This window comes from Suncus etruscus, chromosome 6 (genome assembly GCF_024139225.1).
Source record: "Suncus etruscus isolate mSunEtr1 chromosome 6, mSunEtr1.pri.cur, whole genome shotgun sequence".
NCBI lineage: Eukaryota > Metazoa > Chordata > Mammalia > Eulipotyphla > Soricidae > Suncus > Suncus etruscus.
The window spans coordinates 74,807,859-74,830,007 of NC_064853.1; the positions used below are offsets into that span (position 1 = coordinate 74,807,859).

At 36.6% G+C, this 22,149-nt stretch overlaps 1 protein-coding gene across 1 annotated transcript in view; it reads left to right on the forward strand.

The window, feature by feature from the left end:
- The window catches only part of KIF16B (kinesin family member 16B), a 291,493-nt gene that overhangs the window by 216,858 nt on the left and 52,486 nt on the right, over nucleotides 1-22,149 (forward strand). The window contains exon 24 of the mRNA XM_049774326.1: nucleotides 13,273-13,395. Coding sequence (XP_049630283.1) covers nucleotides 13,273-13,395 — 123 coding nt within the window. The remainder of the gene's footprint in view (nucleotides 1-13,272; nucleotides 13,396-22,149) is intronic.

Here is a 22,149-nt window from a genome sequence, read left to right on the forward strand (position 1 = left end):
ACAAATCTGAAAAATAATATCAACAACAACACAATAATTGTGGGGGACCTTAACACGGCTTTGTCAACACTGGACAGGTCAACCAGACTGAAACCCAACAAGAATATACTAGACCTGAGGAGAGAAATGGAAGAAAGAGGCCTAGTGGATATATATAGGACACTCCATCCCCAGAAACCTGGATACACATTCTTCTCCAATGTACATGGGACATTCTCCAGGATAGACTACATGCTGGCACATAAAACATACCTCCATAAGATCAAGAGGATAGAAATTTTGCAGACTACCTTCGCTGACCACAAGGCTCTGAAATTATTTGTGAACTCCAAAGGGACTCAGAAGAAACACTTTAACACCTGGAAGTTAAACAGCCTCATGCTCAATAACCAGTGGGTCCGAGATGAAATCAAGGAGGAAATAAAAAGGTTCCTGGAAACAAATGACAATAAAGACACAAACTCTCAGAACTTATGGGACACAGCAAAAGCAGTACTGAGAGGAAAATTTATAGCTTTGCAAGCACACATCAGGAAGGAAGAAGGAGCTTACCTGAGTAGCTTAATGACACAGCTAATAGAACTAGAAAATGCTCAACAAAAGGACCCAAGAATAGGAAGACAGAAGGAAATAACAAAGCTGAGAGCAGAAATCAACGAAGTGGAAACTCAAAAAACAATCCGAAAGATCAACGAAAGCAGAAGTTGGTTCTTTGAAAAAATAAACAAGATTGATAGACCACTGGCAAACCTAACAAAGAAAGAGAGAGAGAGAAACTTGATAACTCGTATCAGGAATGAAAAAGGAGAGATCACTACTGATATGACAGAGATTCAAAGGGTAATCAGAAACTACTTTGAAAAACTCTACGCCACTAAAAATGAGAACCTGGAAGAAATGGATAAATTCTTGGACTCTCATAATCTTCCACGGTTGAAGGAAGAGGATGTAGCATATCTAAACACCCCCATCACCATTGATGAAATTAAAACAGTAATCAAATGTCTGCCGAAAAACAAAAGCCCAGGTCCAGATGGATTCACTAATGAATTCTATCAAACTTTCCAAGAGGAACTACTGCCAATCTTGGCAAGACTCTTTCATGAAATTGAACAAACAGAAACACTTCCAAATAGCTTTTATGAAGCCAACATCACCTTGATACCTAAACCAGACAGAGACGCTACCAAAAAAGAAAATTACAGACCAATATCACTGATGAATGCAGATGCAAAGATCCTCAACAAAATCCTGGCAAATAGGATTCAATGCCTCGTTAAGAAGATCATCCACTACGATCAAGTAGGTTTCATCCCAGGAATGCAAGGCTGGTTTAACATCCGTAAATCTATCAACATAATACACAACATCAATAACAAGAAAAATAAAAACCACATGATCATATCAATAGATGCAGAGAAAGCATTTGATAAGGTCCAACACCCATTCTTGATCAAAACTCTCAGCAAGATGGGAATGGAGGGAACCTTTCTCAATATAGTGAAGGCCATCTACCACAAGCCAGTGGCAAATATTATCCTCAATGGAGAAAAACTGAAAGCCTTCCCTCTAAATTCTGGCACAAGACAAGGCTGTCCTCTCTCACCACTCCTATTCAACATAGCACTGGAAGTACTTGCTATAGCGATTAGGCAAGAAAAGGATATCAAGGGAATCCAGATAGGAAAGGAAGAAGTCAAGCTCTCACTGCTTGCAGATGACATGATACTCTCCTTAGAAAACCCTAAAGACTCTATCAAAAAGCTTCTAGAAACAATAGACTCATATAGCAAGGTGGCAGGCTACAAAATTAACACACAAAAATCAATGGCCTTTCTATATACCAATAGTATTAAGGATGAAATGGACATTAAGAAAACAACCCCATTCACAATAGTACCACACAAACTCAAATATCTTGGAATCAACTTGACTAAATATGTGAAGGACCTATACAAAGAAAACTATAAAACTCTGCTCCAAGAAATAAGAGAGGACACACGGAAATGGAAACACATACCCTGCTCATGGATTGGCAGGATTAACATCATCAAAATGTCAATACTCCCCAAGGCATTATACAGATTTAATGCCATCCCTCTAAAGATACCCATGACATTCTTCAAAGAAGTGGATCAGACACTTTTGAAATTCATTTGGAACAATAACCACCCTCGAATAGCTAAAGCAATCATTGGGAAAAAGAATATGGGAGGAATTACTTTTCCCAACTTTAAACTGTACTACAAAGCAACAGTTATCAAAACAGCATGGTATTGGAATAAAGATAGGTCCTCAGATCAGTGGAATAGGCTTGAATACTCAGAAAATGTTCCCCAGAGATACAACCATCTAATTTTTGATAAAGGAGCAGGAAATCCTAAATGGAGCAGGGAAAGCCTCTTCAACAAGTGGTGTTGGCACAATTGGATAGCCACTTGCAAAAAATTAAACTTAGACCCCCAGCTAACATCATGTACAAAGGTAAAATCCAAATGGATTAAAGACCTCGATATCAGCCCCAAAACCATAAGATATATAGAACAGCACATAGGCAAAACACTACAGGACATTACAGGCATCTTCAAGGAGGAAACTGCACTCTCCAAGCAAGTGAAAGCAGAGATTAACAGATGGGAATATATTAAGCTGAGAAGCTTCTGCACCTCAAAGGAAATAGTGCCCAGGATACAAGAGCCACCCACTGAGTGGGAGAAACTATTCACCCAATACCCATCAGATAAGGGGCTAATCTCCAAAATATACAAGGCACTGACAGAACTTTACAAGAAAAAAACATCTAACCCCATCAAAAAATGGGGAGAAGAAATGAACAGACACTTTGACAAAGAAGAAATACGCATGGCCAAAAGACACATGAAAAAATGTTCCACATCACTAATCATCAGGGAGATGCAAATCAAAACAACGATGAGATACCACCTCACATCCCAGAGAATGGCACACATCACAAAGAATGAGAATAAACAGTGTTGGCGGGGATGTGGAGAGAAAGGAACTCTTATCCACTGCTGGTGGGAATGCTGTCTAGTTCAACCTTTATGGAAAGCGATATGGAGATTCCTCCAAAAACTGGAAATCGAGCTCCCATACGATCCAGCTATACCACTCCTAGGAATATACCCTAGGAACACAAAAATACAATACAAAAACCCCTTCCTTACACCTATATTCATTGCAGCTCTATTTACCATAGCAAGACTCTGGAAACAACCAAGATGCCCTTCAACAGACGAATGGCTAAAGAAACTGTGGTACATATACACAATGGAATATTATGCAGCTGTCAGGAGAGATGAAGTCATGAAATTTTCCTATACATGGATGTACATGGAATCTATTATGCTGAGTGAAATAAGTCAGAGAGAGAGAGAAAAACGCAGAATGGTCTCACTCATCTATGGGTTTTAAGAAAAATGAAAGACACCCTGGTAATAATAATTTTCAGACACAAAAGAGAAAAGAGCTGGAAGTTCCAGCTCACCTCAGGAAGCTCACCACAAAGAGTGATGAGTTTAGTTAGAGAAATAACTACATTTTGAACTGTCCTAATATTGAGAATGTATGAGGGAAATGTAGAGCCTGTTTAGCGTACAGGCTGGGGTTGGGTGGGGAGGAGGGAGATTTGGGACTTGGGTGATGGGAATGTTGCACTGGTGATGGGTGGTGTTCCTTTTATGACTGAAACCCAAACACAATCATGTATGTAATCAAGGTGTTTAAATAAAAAAAAAATTATGCATTAAAAAAAAAACAAAAAAAAAACAAATAATAAATACTTTCATATATATGATTGATATTCTTCAATAAATCAACTACTGCTAAATTATAGACAGTGCTCAAAATTTTAGTGGCACATACACACAAGTTTTTCTTTCTCACTCAGAGTTGGCATGTAGTTTCAAGTGACTCTGCTGTTAGCCCTAGAACATCTGCAACTCACTAGAGTCTGACTCATTTTAGGTTCATTACTGAATGGGCAGTGGCCATTATGGTGAATAAAGCATTTAAGGGGAGCCATACATCATGTCTTACACTATCCTGCTATCCTGTTGGCCAGTGCAAGTCACATGATCAGTTCAAAGTCAAAGGGCAAGGGAGCCAAGGCAAGGCTATGAGCTATATTCATACTACAATTGCTAGTACTAATTTAACTCCACCCAAGTACTCAGTACTCAATAAAGATAAATCTTAAAAATAATTTAGGATTTCTTCATATCAAAGCATTCAGGTACTGGGAAGAACCTTTAAAGTTATTTATTATGGTTTGTTTTATTATTAAATCTTTGATGTCCCCTTGAATAAATTGATCACTTTCTTTTACTAAATGAGTATTCATTGAGAAATACTCTCTACCTTAGATTTTTCTTTCTAAAGACTTCCTTGTGTTCTCCACATGCTGTCTTTTCATTAGTGGCATCCTACTATCACCGTGTAGGGAAATACTATTCATATTTTTTATCCTACTCCATCCTAGCAAAGAGATTGTCACTGCTTTCACATACTCCATTAACCTTCAGGCCTTCTGCTGAATCTTGCTCAGTATAATTTTAAAGCTACCACTTATTAAGGAAGAACCCTTGTAATTTACTTACTCTTTTTTTTTTTTTGAGGTATAAAATTAAATGATACAGTTGGTGAGAAGGAGATTCTAATAGTAAATGATTCCTCTGACTTTTTAGTTATTTCAAATCATTTGATGGAGTTTCTGTAGATGATAGTAATAACATCCCAATTACCATTTATATTGAGGTATGTAATATGGAATTTTTCCTTCTATTTTATTCCATTCGGCCTCCCAACATGATCTTTCTGGGATGGAGTAATTGTTGTCATTGATATTCATTACATATTAAAGAATTAACTCATAAAGAAAAAAAATTAACAATTGGAGTTCAAGCTCAAACCTTACTCTGGCACATACGTTCTTTTCTAAATGCCAAAGATACTTGCTACTTAATACAGTTGTTACTAACATTGAATTAAAGTCTAAACACTTTTATTCCTAAAGGAATGACTGTATTAGGAATGATTATATTAACTTTTACTTGTAATTATTAATTAAAAATAATTAATTTTTCTTGTAAACTATCCTCTGGAATTTCTACAAAGTAAATATTATTTTTTAAAGATATTTCTCATTAGGTATTGTTTTGTGTTTTTAAGAATTTCTTTACAATTTCTTTGAACTTTTATTTTTTTCTAGTGTAGATCTTATTTCTCTGTTTACTCTCTTCATTTTTAGTTTTATAGAAGGAGAGTTTATATATAGTCATAGAGTAAATGTGGTACAGATAACTTTATATTCTTGGTGTTACATATATGAAAACTAGACATTGTGCTCAAGAGAAAGTTGATGAAGAAAATACCTTCACTTTAATTTCTCCTGGAATTCAACTTTAATTTGAATCAAAACTAGGCCTTAAAAAAATACTAGGCCTTATAAAAAAAATATCTGCAGACAAAGGTCATTAAAGGAATGATTTGGTCTTTCATGATCTACAGAAAGATGGTGACCTTTTCAATTTGAAACATTCATCAAAGATTCAGCATTTTCATATTTTAGAAATAATATGGATCAACTCAGTTGTTTGGACAAATAATCTTTTCTATAAGAATTATAGTTTGGAACTATTAACCAAACCTTACAGGTTTACCCGTACAGCATTAATTTATTACATTTATATAAACAAAATAACATTCATTTTATATTATCTAAAGATTAATACATAAATGTGTCTTTATTTTAAAGATCTTATTTCTCTTTCCAATTTGAGTATTGTAAACTTAAAAATGAAATATATAAGGACTGAAGCAGTGGCACAGTGGTAGAGCATTTGCCTTGCATGTGGCTGACCTAGGACAGACTGCAGTTCAATCTCCCTGCAGTTCATCCCATATGGTTCCCCAAGCCAGGAGCAATTTCTGAGTGCAAAGCCAGGAGTAACCTCTGAACGTCACCAGGTGTGGCCCAAAAAAATAAAAGAAAATGAGATACAGTTATTGTTTCTTTATGTCAGACATTGAGTCTGACCCTGTATGGAAGGATTGTAGAATACTATAGTAGACATAGCCATTTGCAATAGTAAAATCTCATTTAATTGTATATATTAAGTTTCCAAAGATAAAAAAGCATACACAAGCAGACCTCACCTTTTGACAGTTTTTATTTTACCATATTCATAATTTGTACTTGTTCACACAGTTAACTTCCTGCTTTAAAAATTGTAATGAAATCACGATGAGATACAGAGTTAAAAGTTGATGTTTGAATTTCATGCAATGTTCTAATATCTCATCCCTTCACCATTGTTCATTCCTGTCACCAATGTCCTGTTTCCCTCCTGCCTTACCCTCGCCCCCAGCCTGCTTCTGTGGCACACTTGTTTCTCTTTTTCTCCTCTTTCTCTTTCATTCACTCACTCACTCACTCACTCACTCACTCACTCACTCACTCTCTCTCTCACTCTTTCCTTCTTTCCTTTTAGACATTGCTTTGTGACATTGCTGCTGAAGAAGTCTCGTGCATGCATTTTGCTTTCCTTCCTTTCAGCACCCGCTTCTTATTCAGAGTGATTATTTCCAGCTATCATTTTTATTGTGCTCCCTTCTCTGCACTGCCCCCATCATTTCTCCTAGTTTAGGAATCATTCTCATTCTATGGTGTTTTCTTTTTTTAATATCTCACAGATGAATGTCATCACTCTATGTCTGTCCTTCCCTCTCACTCAGCATACTTTCTATGTATATCCATGTATAACAAAATGTCATGACTTCATTTTACTCCCTATTTCTTATAAATTGGTTTATACTTGAGAGTTAATGAATTCTTACTATGTCTACTTTCAAACTCCACTTTCAAGCTTACTAGTATATAGCATGCTCTGGGGGATGATAGGTGAATGATCTATTCTAAATAGTTCTAATTAGAATTATTACTATGGTGGATGCAGTAAAATAAAAGAAACACTTTTTATATTTTTATATTTTATATTTTTAAATGTTTTTCTGATTATAAAATGATTTCAAATAGTTTTAATGTGAAGCTTTTATATTTAGCTTTAGGTTATGAGAAAACACTTATTAGGTCTGACCTTGTCACAGTCCAAGTGTAGGTTAAATTGAGCCATCTGCTACATAGAGTATTTCGGAAGTATGTTGATGACTCCCTTTAGAATTGGTCCATTCCATGCCCTCTGCAATGCTGACAGTGATCTGAGTGGCTATTAATGCCACTTCCTAATAATTTCCTTAATTTTTCCTTTTAAAGAAGACATCTTGAGTAGGAAGAAAAGATTCTAATCTAAATACTCAAAATGTAGCTGTGTTGTACTTTTTTTTTGGCTGAGAACTTGAATCTAGTATTTCCTAAATGACAAAATAGTCGATGTGTTGATTGAGAACATTAGAAAATAGAGCTATTTACTGACTTTTTATTTTTAATAAAACTAATCCCCTGTGCATTTAAAATTTTTGGAAATACCTTACATATTTATCTGTGCTAGATTTGCTACAAGATACACTTCTCAATATACAGCTTTTCTTATGCTCCTTACTGTAGACTCCAATGTGATACTAAGTCATAATATTTTTTGCCACATGTAGAGAAATTATGACTTATTCTAAAATAAATAATTACATACAGGAGTGATAGCACAGGGGGTAGGTCATTTGCCTTGCACACGGCCAACCTGGTTTCAATCCCTGACATCCCAGATGGTCCCTAGAGCCTGCCAGGAGTGATTTCTGAGTGCAGACTAACTCCTGAGTAACCCTAAGCATAACCGTTTGTGGCCAGAAAGCAAAGAAACCCAAGTACATAGAAATGTAAGAATTTATTTAATGGTGTGTAACATATAGCACACATTTACTTGTCTAATGTCAAACTCAAAGATACTCAAAATATGTCTACTTTCAAATAAAGAAAATTAATTTTAGAAAGAGTTTTACTTCTTTCCCATTATAAACATCATTTAGGAAATAACAGGAATCTTTTACAGTGTATCTGAGAATTTTACACTTCTCATCGTACTTCCAAAAGCAATCTTTTAAAATTACATGGCAGAAGTAATTTGATGGGAGCATGCACATTTTTTTTTATTTTTCTCTGTTCATCTACTTATATTTTTGCTCAAATAGATCCCTCTCTTTTCTTACAGTTCTTCATTTTTCCACCTACATTCAAACTTCAGTTATTATGAAATCAGTGAGATTGAAGTGAACTGTGCCATAAATTATACTGAGAGACTCTAATGTTAAAGATTTCTGATACTGATTGGGGAAGTGCCCATGTAGATTCCTTCCTTTCTTCCTTCCTTCCTTCCTCCCTCCCTCCTCCCTCCCTTCCTCCCCTCTTTCTTTCTCCCTCCCTTCCTTATCCTTCCCACTTTTCCTTTATCTCTCCTTCTTTCCTTCCTTTCTCCCTTCCTCATTCTTCCCACCTTTTCTTCCTTCCCTCTCCCTCCCTCCTTTCCATCCTTCTTCCCTCTCTCTCTTCCTTTCTGTTTTCCTTCCTTCCTGTTTTCCTTCCTTCTTCCCTCCCTCCCTTCCTTTCTCTTTCTTCCTCCCTTCCTCATCTTTCCCACCTTCCCTCCTCTCCTTCCTTCCTTCCTTCTGCCTTCCTTCATTTTATTCCTCCCTCCTTCTTTCCTTCCTTACTCAACCTTCCTCCCTTGCTCCCTCCCTTCCTTCCTGGTTACTGGTTTATAATACTATTAATGAAAGGATTTCAAGCATACAGCATTTCAACATCACAACCCTCACCAAAGTGTCCACTTTTTCCGCCGCCCTGCCATCCCCTGCCCTTGGTAAATCCTCTTCTGTAAAACAGTTTTTAGGTGTAGAACTATTACTTGAAGGACACAGAGATGCTGCCCTAAATTAGGTGGACTATGTAACTTCTCTATGATCCATTCCCCCTTAGCTAACTGGCACCTACTTAATAAATATACCCAGTTAAATCATCAAAAGCGAATACATTTTTTAAAAAAATCTATGAACTAGAGCTTTAATTAACTTTTTTTTCATTAGATTTTTTTCAGACCTACATCTACTAAATAGAGAATTTTCTAGACTTTAAATGTGCATGGACTGATCATACATCAGTTATGATTTTAATCAGTATGAAAATTATCATAAAGAAATAACTTTAAGAAATGCTAACTTCAAAGTAGAATCCCCTTAGAGTGGAAAAATTCTTTGTTAGAACTTAACAGTCTTAGTAATTATAGTTGGCTTATATAATTTTCTTTGCTTTTCTAGGAGCTGGCCCTATAGCCAGCAGTTGGTGCTTAATAAAAGAAACCAGTGTGTCTTTTGCTTGTTTATTCTTATTCTGCCTTTAGGTAAAGTTATTTAATAAGATAAAGTTCTCTCTCTTGCTTAGCTAACAGAATACATAACAGGGCATTTTTATTTTTTTCCTAATTTTTATTATAACACCATGACTTAACAAAATAGTTCATAATACAGTTGTTTCAGGCATTAAATGTTCAAACACCAATGTCAACACCAGTGTCCCAATTTCTGACCCACCTGAATAACATATCTCCATGCAGACACAAGCAAATATTTACTTCATATTGCTATTACAACACAAAGGCAAATGGAATTATTAAAACTTAGTCAACACTGGTCAGTTTTTTCCATCTCTATGTGGCATTATTAAAGTCTGAGGATTTGTGGGCTATGTTTGGTGCTAGTTGAGCCATTCATATTAATGTTTAGGCTCACTAAGCTTGGTAGTTTACTATGTAGGTTACCCATCTGATTTCCTGTGATACTACTGAGCTGACACTATAAAAAATTTTTTTATTTAAACACCTTGATTACATACATGATTGTGTTTGGGTTTCAGTCATGTAAAGAACGCCACCCATCACCAGTGCAACATTCCCACCACCAATGTCCCAAGTCTCCCTCCTCCCCACCTAACCCCTGCCTGTACTCTAAACAGGCTCTCCATTTCCCTCATACATTCTCATTATTAGGAAAGTTCAGAATGTAGTTATTTCTCTAACTAAACTCATCACTCTTTGTGGTGAGCTTCCTGAGGTGAGCTGGAACTTCCAGCTCTTTTCTCTTTTGTGTCTGAAAATTATTATTGCAAGAATGTCTTTCATTTTTCTTAAAACCCATAGATGTGTGAGACCATTCTGCGTTTTTCTCTCTCTCTCTGACTTATTTCACTCAGCATAATAGATTCCGTGTACATCCATGACACTATAAAATTTTGAGGTGTCCATGATCTCTAGAACTAAAACAAATTTAGTGGCTTGGAAATTTGATGAGGTTAAGTTGTGGAGCTGTATTGTTCTTTGTGGGAGGGTATAGGATGTAGTGCCAGGCTGCTGTAGTGCTGTAGCTCATACAGAAAGTTGAATCTACCTGCTCCTCCTTTCTGAGAATTCCATAGAGGTATCAACCAGGATCAGACTACCTGAGAAGTATTGGCAGCCATCCTTTTCTTTTGGAACCTGGTGGAAGAGCTGGGGCACTTTACTGCACAGAAGATGGTGGCAATAGGTGGAAACCTCTGGCTTTTGCAGTGGTGGTGCAGTAGTTAGGGTCTCAGCCCAATCACCAGGGCAATTTTGACTGTAGCTTTTCCTCAGTAAAAATACAGCATACATGTGTATAGTCTTTCTCTATATTGCACTACAACTTTTTAGAACTGATGTAATGATTAGCTTACTCATCAAAGTCTCTCTTAACAGGCAATTCCAGTTTTCCATCTTCATAGTTGTCTGCTGACATATACTCAAGCTATTTATGCAGGTCCATTCTCATAGACACAATGAAGCTAAGGTGCTGAGAGAGTAGGTCGCTGTTGGTCAAAGACCAGATCCTGAAGTTTGGGTTTTGACTCTGGGTCTTTTCATTTTTTCTTTCCGAATTCTATTTTGATCTTCCAGGTATATTCACAGTGATTCCTTCCCAGAAGCAGATAGTTTTAGTACAGTTTTCAGCACCCACAGTTTTGTTATTTGTTGATATATTGTCATCAAACCTTGTCAAGAACCAGGATCAGGTACACATGACCCTGGATAGTTTGGATATACATGTGGAGATCTTTGCAAATTGTAGGAAAGGTTTGCCTTTCAGCACTGCTGCTTTGCAGATGTGTGTATTTTGCCACCTGTGTGCCTATAAAATTTATAGTATAAATTATGGAAATTCAGTAGGAAGACATCAAAGGGTGGAAATAATAACCCTTTAGCACAATCTTTTGATACTTTTAAGAGTTGTTCTTTATTCCCCTTTGTTGCTGGTAGGTTGAAGGAAGCTGTAATTGCTTTTCTCTCTTCTTCCATCCCTCTATCTCTATTTCTAGATCCACAGCAGCTTCCAACATATACTCATATACACTGCAGACACAGACAGACAGACAGACACACACACACACACACGCTCATGCAATACACATATACAGACACTCAGCATATATCACAGCAAGCTGATTTCCCACACCAGCATGTCAGATCTGCAACAGAGATTCTGTTCCTACTTGAAAAATACAGTAATTGTGCTTGAAGTTGAGGAGTCAGGGTTGCAGCAGAGCTTATACTTTGGCTGCTAAACTCTGGTATTGTAATTCTTCACATTAAATGTTTGAAAATAAATGAAGCCACATAATTCGTTATCTCTAGTTTTATACCCGAAAATAGACATACCAATTCCATGATTCAGGGAATGTCTGCAAGTAAAGAAAATTAGAATAAATACTGTTAGAGAATTTAAATGCAGTCTTTGTAAGTACACACATGGAGAAATACTGTTTACAAAGAATGATAGAGTTTTTTGACATTGTGGACAGCTAAATAGGTGTGCCAGTGAGGCAAAATTAAATGTCTCATTTTGAGTGAATGACCAACCACACAGGGAAAAATTAAGTTGCTCTTAACGTCCTTGATGCCTTCATATTATTCCAAAATGTGTATTTGTCAGTTAAAGGAAAACTTTAATTTAAGACAAATTATGTGATCCTCACCGTTACCTCTCCATCACTGTGCTTCCAAATTGCCGTTTGGTTTTACCTTCTATATTATACTCTACTAAGATTGAGGGCCTAGAATTTTACTTGGGAAAAAAAATGAGAGCTTATTGCCTGTTTTTTTATTTTTTTAAATTTTCTGTTTGTCTTTGATGCTCCAGAGACTATGCAGTGTCAGGAATTAAAATTCTATGTTGTTGGGTTTTTTTTTTTAACTCAGATAATAGATTTCACTGAATGATCTTAAAGTTCTCCCCCTTAAACTTCTATTTGTGTTGGTATATTTATCAGCTCATTTTATCTAAGGCAAAAATAGTTTAAAATTTCATGATTCCTGTATGGTCCAAACTCTGAAGTCATGGACCCTTTTATGTGAGAAAGGGAGTTTGATAACAGATCTTGCCTCAGAGGAGAACCATGCAAATTAAGGAAATTAAGCACATGTGCTATTTAGCATATTTTTCTGCATATAATGAGTATTCAATAAATGCTAATTATGGTTGTGATTATAATTATTGTTGCTACTGTTTCAAAAACACTTTCTTATGTTTTCTAAAGCCCCAGATTAGTGCAGATGATAAGAATTATTCGGAGATTTTCTTTCTTTCATACTCAGGAGAGCTCATTTTGAAGATTTTTTTTTCCCATGCCTTTTTCTGTTTTCTGTCAATCCAGCTATAAATGTTTCAGAGCCAAGTTAATTATCAGTCAAATGGAGCCTGAGAAAAATATTTGAGATTTGTTTTAATTTTGTTTGAAAGGTCTTCCTGCCCTACACTGGCTTATAAAAATACCTAGAAGTTAAAACTGAAGTAAATTCAAACCAAATCTCTAGCTTTTGGAGCTTTATGCTTAGCAATCTGATAGTGTGTGAGGAAGAATGAAGCTTGTCAGATGATCAAGACTTTTCAGAAAGGAATCTGGTGCACAGTGATTTTTTTTTAAGTCTGGATATGTAATCTCGCCCTTGTTTCACTTGTTCTTATAAATTGGAAGGAACTTCAAAGGCAGAGAACATTTTGAAGTGCTTTTGCCCTGACTTCTTGGAATGGCATACCTAAAGAAATGATCTTTTGTTAGGAGAGAGACTTAGCATTTCTTTTTAAAAGGAAACCATCATTTTTCTAAATAAACTCCACTGGTTTGATGCGATTTTCTCTACTTGAAACACATTTTCTGCTGCCTGCCCAAGCAGGGTATTTTGCAGCAGAGTGATCCTGATTTCTCTTTGTTCTTCCTGTCTGATGTGCCTTTGATAGCGGATGGTTTCTCGCTCTCTGGGAGCCAATCCAGATGACCTGAAGGATCCAATTAAAATTAGTATTCCACGCTACGTTCTCTGCGGGCAAGGGAAGGATGAACACTTCGAGTTTGAGGTGAAGGTAAGTGTTCTTTTTTGCACTTCTGGAAGAAGGGAGGCATGTGGTCATGTGGGTTTTCTGTACCCTCCCCATGGGGTAGATAGAACAGGTGCTACATAGGAATTATGTGCATTTCCTGTTTTTTAAGGTAAGGTCCTCGTCCTTCTTTAAACCAGGTTGTGGAAAACTAGATTCCATGGAAGGAAGGACTCATAAAAGGTAGTGGTGATTGGGGTGTCAGATAGATGGGAGCTTCTCTGTCACATACCAGCCCCACAAGGAGGATGACCATCTGTCCTGGGTAACACTAATTCTAACTCAACACTGCCAGTTCCATATTCTGGGAAGCTCTGAGTACCAGGAAAACCAAGATGCTTAATCACCCTACCCAGAGCCATAGGTTCAATATTTACATCTATAAAGAAAAGCGTAATATTACTTATATCATAAAGTATTTGTATCTTGTATATAAAGAACTAAGTCTGCTTTCTGGTATGTTTTATAAAAATTATAGCTGCAGGGGCCAGAGAGATAGCATGGAGGTAAGGCGTTTGCCTTTCATGCAGGAGGTCATCGGTTCGAATCCCGGCGTCCCATATGGTCTCCTGTGCCTGTCAGGAGCAATTTCTGAGCCTGGAGCCAGGAATAACCCCTGAGCACTTCCAGGTGTGACCCAAAACCACAAAATAAAAAAAATACATACATACATACATACATATATATATGTAGCTGCTATTATTTATGTTATGTTCATGTTTTTTCTATTGTTAGGAATTTTCCTGTTCTGTTTTAGTCATTGTTTAATTTTTACAAACTTTCAGGAGGAGAGATACCTGTTCCCCTACATAACACTGACTGCAGCAAGATGTACTGTGGTCAATAAATGTGAAGCTAGAATGTGGATACTGAATTCTTTAGACTCTGATTCTCCTCTAGATTGTTAGCTGAGCTCATCTATTAACTTTTCTATGCCTCAATGTCTTTACTGGTCATTGAGGAAATTGGATGGAACCAGTGTCTTCAAAAGTTGGTCTTAGCTGAGGCCTTGGTTCCAAGGGCAAAATAATTAAGAAAGAGTGTAGGAAGCACGCATCTCAGTGCTGCTGTCCCTGAGAGTGAGAAGAAGAATTTGGAAACCAGCACTGTCTCTCCTCAGCCTCAGAGAGAGGTACTCTCAGGTACCTCAGAAATTTCCCTGCCCTCAAAAATTCTTCCCATTGGGTATGGACATTCTTCCAGTCTTCCTGAAGAAACAATCCATCTTTTATTAGCCAAGTTTCTCAATCCTTATATTTCTACAGATCAGATGATTTCTTTTGAGAAATGTTTGGGTATTAATGTCTGTATGTGAATTTCAATTTGAGACATAATATTTGTGTGGTGTCAGTTTTTTGTGGTTTCTTATTAAAAATTCCTTTACTATTTACCTATTATCCCTCTTTTGATGCCAGCTTCCAGCTCTTTTAGCTTCTACCTGTGTTATCATATAGCATTTGTCTATGAGTTATCTTATCTTTTATTATGACCTGAAGATACACCCATATTGTGGATTTATTTTTTTGTCTTGTGTCTAAATAGTATTTCATTAGGTATATATCATATACTATATTTATCTAATCAACACTTGGGTTGTGACATACCTATTGTGAATGGGGCTGTATAATAAACATAGGGATGCAGATCTCTCTTTGAGCTCTTTTTTTATTTTTAAAGATTTTTTGTTCTATACTCAGCAATGTACAGGGTTTATTTCTGATTCTGCACTCGGGAAATACTCCTGGAGGATTCAGGGCACTATATGGGGTGCCAGGCATAGAACCTGGGTAGGATGCATGCAAATAAAGTGCCTTTACCACTATACTATCTCTGACCTCTGAATTTTTTCTTTTCCAACTCAAAGTTGCTGGGGTCTTAGAAGAATTATATTTTTAGGTCTTTGTGTGTTTTTGTCTGGGAGTCATACCTGAGAGTGCTCAGGATTTACTTCTAGCTCTGTGTTTAGTATTCACTCCTGGCAGGGCTCAGGGAACCATATGCAGTATCCCAGATCCAACTGAAGTAAATTGAAAATCAAGTACCATCACCCCTGTACTATCTCTCAAGTGCTGTTTTTCTGTTCTTTTAAAGAGCCTTCATTCTATTTTCCATAACAGATGCATTAATTTTTAAATGAGCAGTTAAACACTAGAGGTCATAGATATTATTCTAATAGATCAGTATGACTTATATAATAAAACTACGAAATAAGTTTTATTCATGGGATTTAGAAATGGGTGAAGAAGATAGATTACTTTCAAAAGATGAATTTATTTAGTTAAAAGTTAATGCAAATAATAGTCTACGCTGTGTGAATATTTTGTCAAAAAGATACCACTATAAAGGCAAAGTGGTGAAATTAAAGAGGAAATCTTTTTCTTACAGAATTCACACTTATACTTCAAAATATAGAGATTTGCTTTATTTGAAGTTGCCAGAGCCAAGTTCTGAAGTCAGAATTTGTTCTGCTTTCTATATGTATGTATCCTGGTGCTATATAATATTTAGTACCAGGAATGCATGGTTAACATTTGCTTGGAGGACTCGTAGCTCCTATTCCTAGTAAGAGAATCACTTCTTGCCTTCTGGAATAGGTGTGCTAGAATCTCTCTTTCCTGCAAGGAGACCTCGTCACAGGGTTCAGTTCTACAAACACACACACACATGCACATGCACTCGCTCTTAACAGCTAGAACAGTGATTGTCCAGTCTCCACCAATGGTGTTGCCACAAGAGTATTGCTGAACTTACCACTGACTTGATCGTTCCCCCTAGGGCCTGACAAGTCACACAACTCACTGTGCTTCATCTGTAAAATGAATAATGCAGCCTGCCTGGAAGGGCTAGTGTGAAGAGAGTTTGAGCTTATTACATAAAGTGTCAGAACAGTACCAAGCAGGTTCAATTCATGTCATGTTTGCTAGTAGACTTTCTTTTTTTTTAATTTTTTATTTTTAATTATGAGAACAATGATGCAAAGAGGACAAGGTAAAGTTATAGTGAAAGGACAATCGCCCATAAACAGAGTTCTCAGAAAAATTCCCTTGCTGATGCCTAAATATTGAACTTACATTCAAAGAACATTAAGAAAAATAAGGCAGAACCCATGTACAATTAGTTAGTCCACAAATCCCCAGATTGTAGTACATTATAACATTTTTTAGCAGTACACAAAGCAACCTAAAGCCATGAGTTTTATGTGACTCCTTAAACATTGAAGGCATAGTATTTTTTTATATTTTCATGCACATATATTAGTTTAAGTTAACATCAAAAGTTTAAGAGGTTTTTTTTTTTTTTTAAGGGTTAGTCAAAAGGGCAAAATGGTGTTAGATTGGCAAATATTGTTTGCATAGGTCCACCAAAATATGGGGGACATGGAAAGGAAAAGCCTTGGTCTAAATACAAGGAGACCCCTACCCCTGAAGTTTCCTGGCATAAGACCAACTCTAGGCTCCAGGCAAACTAGTTTATTCAATCCAAGTCATTGTCTGTAGTGCCAATACAGTTTTATTTTTCACGCAGTTTTATTGTTGGCATCAGGTTTCTGTATTAAAGATCCTGGAATCTACACATCCTACATTGAAGTCAGGCTGGTGTGGAGGATCCTGTAGTTTCACCTCACAATTAAGGGGCAATACAGAAAGCCCTGTCCAGTAAGCAGGTCATTGTTGTTGTTAAGTCTTCTCAGTGTTAAGGGAAGTCTCTTTTGAGTAGGTAGATGTCAGAGCAGCGGTAGGGTCTTCCCTGGTAGAGGATTGCCTCCAGGTGATGTTATAGACAACCTTGGATGTTTTGTAGATGTCTTCTCTAGATCAGGGGTGAATGGAGAATGCCCATTCTTCTGAGGCGTGTGCCAGGTCTTTATGTCAATGTTCAGGGTGTAAGGTCCCATTGCACTACAAGATTTGTGTGTTCCCATCTCTATTAGATAAGAACTTATTTGTATGTATAGTATTTTCCCATTTTAGTGTGCCTATGCAAACAAGAAATAAAGCCACATGGCATTATCAGAGTATATGGGAGCGTAAGAACACGTCCAACAATATCCATGACTTGGTTCAAACATAAGCATTAAACTGAGGGATTCTTTCCCACCAAATTCCATATTGAACAATTCACAAAGAGAAGATAAAAAAGGGGGGGAGGGATTGTCACTGTATAAGAAAATATTCAGCAAAAGTTATAGCCATCAAAGAAAACACACATAAAATGTTGAAAAGACATATGTGTCCTTTTTATGCCTTTTGGAATAGTTAGTTGGGTGTTAACTCCAGGGTACTACTTTGGTCTGTGACTTAGGACTCTACAGTACTTAAGTTAAAAAGGGTAAATGAGGAGTAATGATGATAGGGGTTAAGAGAGTTAAAGAGAACAATGATCTTTTGTAGGGGTGTGCGAAAAGGCAGAGTACAAAATGGACTTTCTGCATACATAAAAACATAATTCAATGATAGTGAGTACTATTAATGTATCTTGTACTATTAATGTATCTAGTGCCCCCGCGTGATTTTGAAAATATAGACTGGAAAGAGATTACCAGTGACTGCGTCAAGATGCTGGGAGGCCCGAAGTTCAGAGCCCCACCCAGACCCTCCCTAAGGAGCCAAATGGGGAATGGGGGAAAGCCTAGGGTACCTTCAAGCTCTGCTAAGGGGCCCAACTCGCTGGCTTGCCCAGGCATATGGCCTGGGGAAGCCCTGGAGATCTGGAGCAAGGCGGTAGAGGGATGCTGGGGTTACCCAAGTCCTGCACCCCCCTAGGCCTGGTTAAGAAGGCCTCTGGCATGGCGGAGGCCTGCCGAACCCCATGCTGCTAGACTCCCGGCTCCCAGGAAGGAAAGAGGCCAGTAGACTTTCTTAGCCCCTCACATGAAGGTTGTCCCAAGAGATGTCACTGTTCCATATAGAAATAGGCATTTCATATACTTCATATCAAATGAAGTATCTGAGCACACAGTTTTATTTAATTAATTATCATTAATTGTATTATATATTAATATATTGATATTAATTATTAATTCACTTATTTTTATTTGGTTATTATTAATTATGTTTGTTATGTCTATACAAGAACAATCAAGGTGAATGAGTGATTCAGTGAGGCAAGCAAGTGGGAAGATGACCTCATACCTCAAGATTATGTCATATTCATCACTCCTGCCAGCCTCTTACCTTTGCCAATGATCATGGGTTCTTATTAATGACAATGATACTGGTGCTCAGAACAGAGTATGCTTGCTCCATAGAAGCTGTATGGCAAGAAGGGTCATCTGCTGAAAGCATCACTTTCAACCTGTTATTTTTTGGGTGGAGCATATGTGTAGACATGGAGCATAGGTATAGATGGGTGGAACATATTTGCAGTTGAGACCATCCCTGTTGTGGTCAGTTTAGTGTTGATGTAGCTGTCCGCCCTGAATGGGCATGATCATAGCTTAACATTTTCTAAGTCACATTCTTGTCTATTATGGCATAAGTATTTATTGTATCTGTTTATCTTATGTGTTGGTAGACATGTATTTACACCTTGTAATGATTTATGTTGTGTCTCAATATATACTTGGTTGGCTGTTATCCTTATATAGATGATTTATGAGATTTATTTTTGTCTCAAAAATGTCTAGATCGCTTACTTAATAATCTTAGTCCTTAGGAATTTCATCCAACCTCTGTAGCAGAATTGAATTTGCCCAAGTATTACGTAGAGTCCCGTGAATCCTTTTGTTATCTTACTCTCATAGGAGCTCTTGGAATTTTGTTCCTGACTAATCTCTAGAGGTATACAAGTTTGCAAGAGTACATCTTATGTCTATTTTAGCAACTTCTTCACAGTGCTTTGCTAAATGTTTCCATAAATGTGTAAAATGTATCATAGGGTATCATTTGCATCTAATGAACTAGAAAGTTTAGAGTGATTTGCTTAAGACTATAGAGTTGTAAGTAGGTCCAGATTCCAAAAGACCATGTCAGATCTAAGTCCCTTGAAATATACTGATTATCCTGTTTACTCAGTATAATGTACCTTGTAAATACTCCTCCTTTTTGCTCTTTTAGAATTTAACATTTATTTTAATTTGCTCTAGTGACAGTGGGCATTTCCAAATATTTACCTTTTACCAATAATTGCTATTATTTTCAGTATGTTTTGACTCTATACTTTGAATTGTGGCCAAACTGCAGACACTTTTTAAATTGGGGGCTATTTCTAACACTTTGACAAACAGGGAGGATTCGATAGTGGATAGACCTGCCAGGAAGCATAAAGAAAAATGCCCCAAAAATTTGCAGTTGGAGAGTTGAAGCAATCACATTTATGGTCAGAGAAATTACTCTTTATTTGGCAGAACAGAAATAAGAAGCATTCCAGTCTATTAGATATACTCTGTGCATATACATCTTCTAGAAATACTTAACTTGATGGAAAATAAATATTGGGAAGAATGGATGTGTTCTCTTCTGAATGTAGGCTTATTAGTAACTTGATAGATTATATCCCTCTATAAGTATTAGCATGAATGAGACAAATGGAGCATCGCATATGCCATGATCCATTCAGATTCAAATATTAACTATCTTTAAAATAAATAAAAAACTAATCGAGAATTGAAGAGGCACATATTTTATACCATTTTTTAAAGTGTCCCTCCACTTTTCTTTGAAATTTTTGCCTTTTACTGAAATAAATAAGGAAAATATTTTTAGCCCCTGTTTTCACTAAAGCCTTTTTTGGGGGGGGAGGTGAGAAAAAACCTGATAGAGCTTATGGCTTACTTTGTACTCAGAGACCACTCCTGGCATGTGACTCAGAGGATAAGATGGGATGGATGTCTGGGATTGGTCTCATGCAAGGTAAATATACTACCTGCTAAGTCATTGCTCTGGCCCAAGCCACTGGTTATTTTTATACTGCTTTTTACTTGGTCAGTTGTATTTAATTTCACAAAGAAATGCAGCACATATGAGAAATGATGAAGAAAGGAAACTGAGAAGCCAGTGATAGTACAGGGTGTAAGGCATTTGCTTTGCATATGGCCAACCCAAGTTCAATCCCAGCATTACATATAGCCCTTAAGCACCAAACTGAGTGATTCTTAAACACAGTCAGGAGTGATCCCTGGGAAACATATGACTAAAGAATAAAAAGGAAAAAAAAATAAGAAATGAAACTGAGTCAGAAGCACAAAATAAAAGCAAAATTACCTCTTTGTGATCATAACTTGAGTTAACATTTTACATTAGTTTTTTTCTCTATTAGAACATACTAATATAGCTTCCCTTTTAATTTCAGGATTTTGATTTTTCATATTTCTCTAGACTGAAATTTGTTCTAAAAAGAATTTTTTAAATGTTTGAGCTTCCAAAAAATAATGTGTGAGCTTCCTATTTGTAGTTATTTCACAGGGATACCTTGTCTTTTCTATAGTTCATAATATCAGACCTCTGTTTCAGAACATGATCACAGTCCAGGAGCTTTTATTCATTGAGTACCCAAGCACTAATAGCTGCTTCTGATTTTTATAGTCCAGCCATGGGAAACCTGTCATGGTGTCACAGCAGATAAAGAGACTAGATTGTGATTGATTTTATTATTTCATCAAAATCAGAATACAGGTCTAACTCAATCCTTAGTGGTTGGTTATTCCATTCTTAATCATGACTGATGGAGGGTTTGTATTACATGCTTTAACTCTGAATATCTGGATTATCTAATGAAAACTTGCTTAGGTTATTATTCTGAATTCTCCACAACATTAAATAATTTATTCTGTCTCTTGCCTGTTTCACCAAGGTGGAAAGGAAAGAAAAACGTACTCATCAGTAATGATTTTAGATTTTAAAAACCTTTATTTTATCAGAATTTTAAGCTCTTTAAAGTATATTCTTTCAAACAGCTTCATATTACTATATATATTAAGTTTCCTACTTAATAAATAGTTCTAAAATGAATAGCGCCTACTTGGTAGACACTGGAATTGAAGTGGAAAAATTTTGTCTTTTACAATTAATGCAGCCATTGATAGAGTATGATCTGACTTGGTTGTTGGCTGTGGCTCCTTTATTCACAGTATGCGAGAGTCAGAAGCCTGAGTCTCTGAGGGACTTCTTGTAAACTTATTGATGATGGAACTACAAAAAAAAAAAAAAGGCAGAACATGAATCTCCTGAATAAGAAGGCTCCCTAGTTTTATATCAGTGAAGGTCACCTTCTTTCAGGAATCTATGTTCTCTAAACTCCACAGACCTTCCATTACCACCAGTAAATAGGGCAAATCTTAAAGATTCAAATTTAGACATTTTCCTTCTCATTCATCTGCTTCGACACTGTGCTCTGACATGGGCACAGCTTCTTCACTCTGATATCCTTGAAAACAATCTATTCTGTAGTGAGTAGATATATTCAAGGAGTTTGTTTCAGTGCAGAGAAGCAAATACTTTTTATGTGCTTATAGACATGATTCAAATGGCAGCTATTCAAGGAGATTCGGTTATAGCCTAATTCCTGACTTTCATTCCCAAGCTTGAGCAATAATCAAAGGGCCAGGGCATTCAGAAATAAAAGGCCCTGCCATTAATAGGACCAACCACCTTAAAGTCACTTATCTTTGAAAGGAATTTGATGCACAGAAAAAAGTACAATACAATAATATAAAAGATAGAATACATAGTTCATGAACTCGAGTAAATTAAGTGGGGAGATGAACAATGTGTGACCAACCTTGGGAAAGGATTTGCCCAT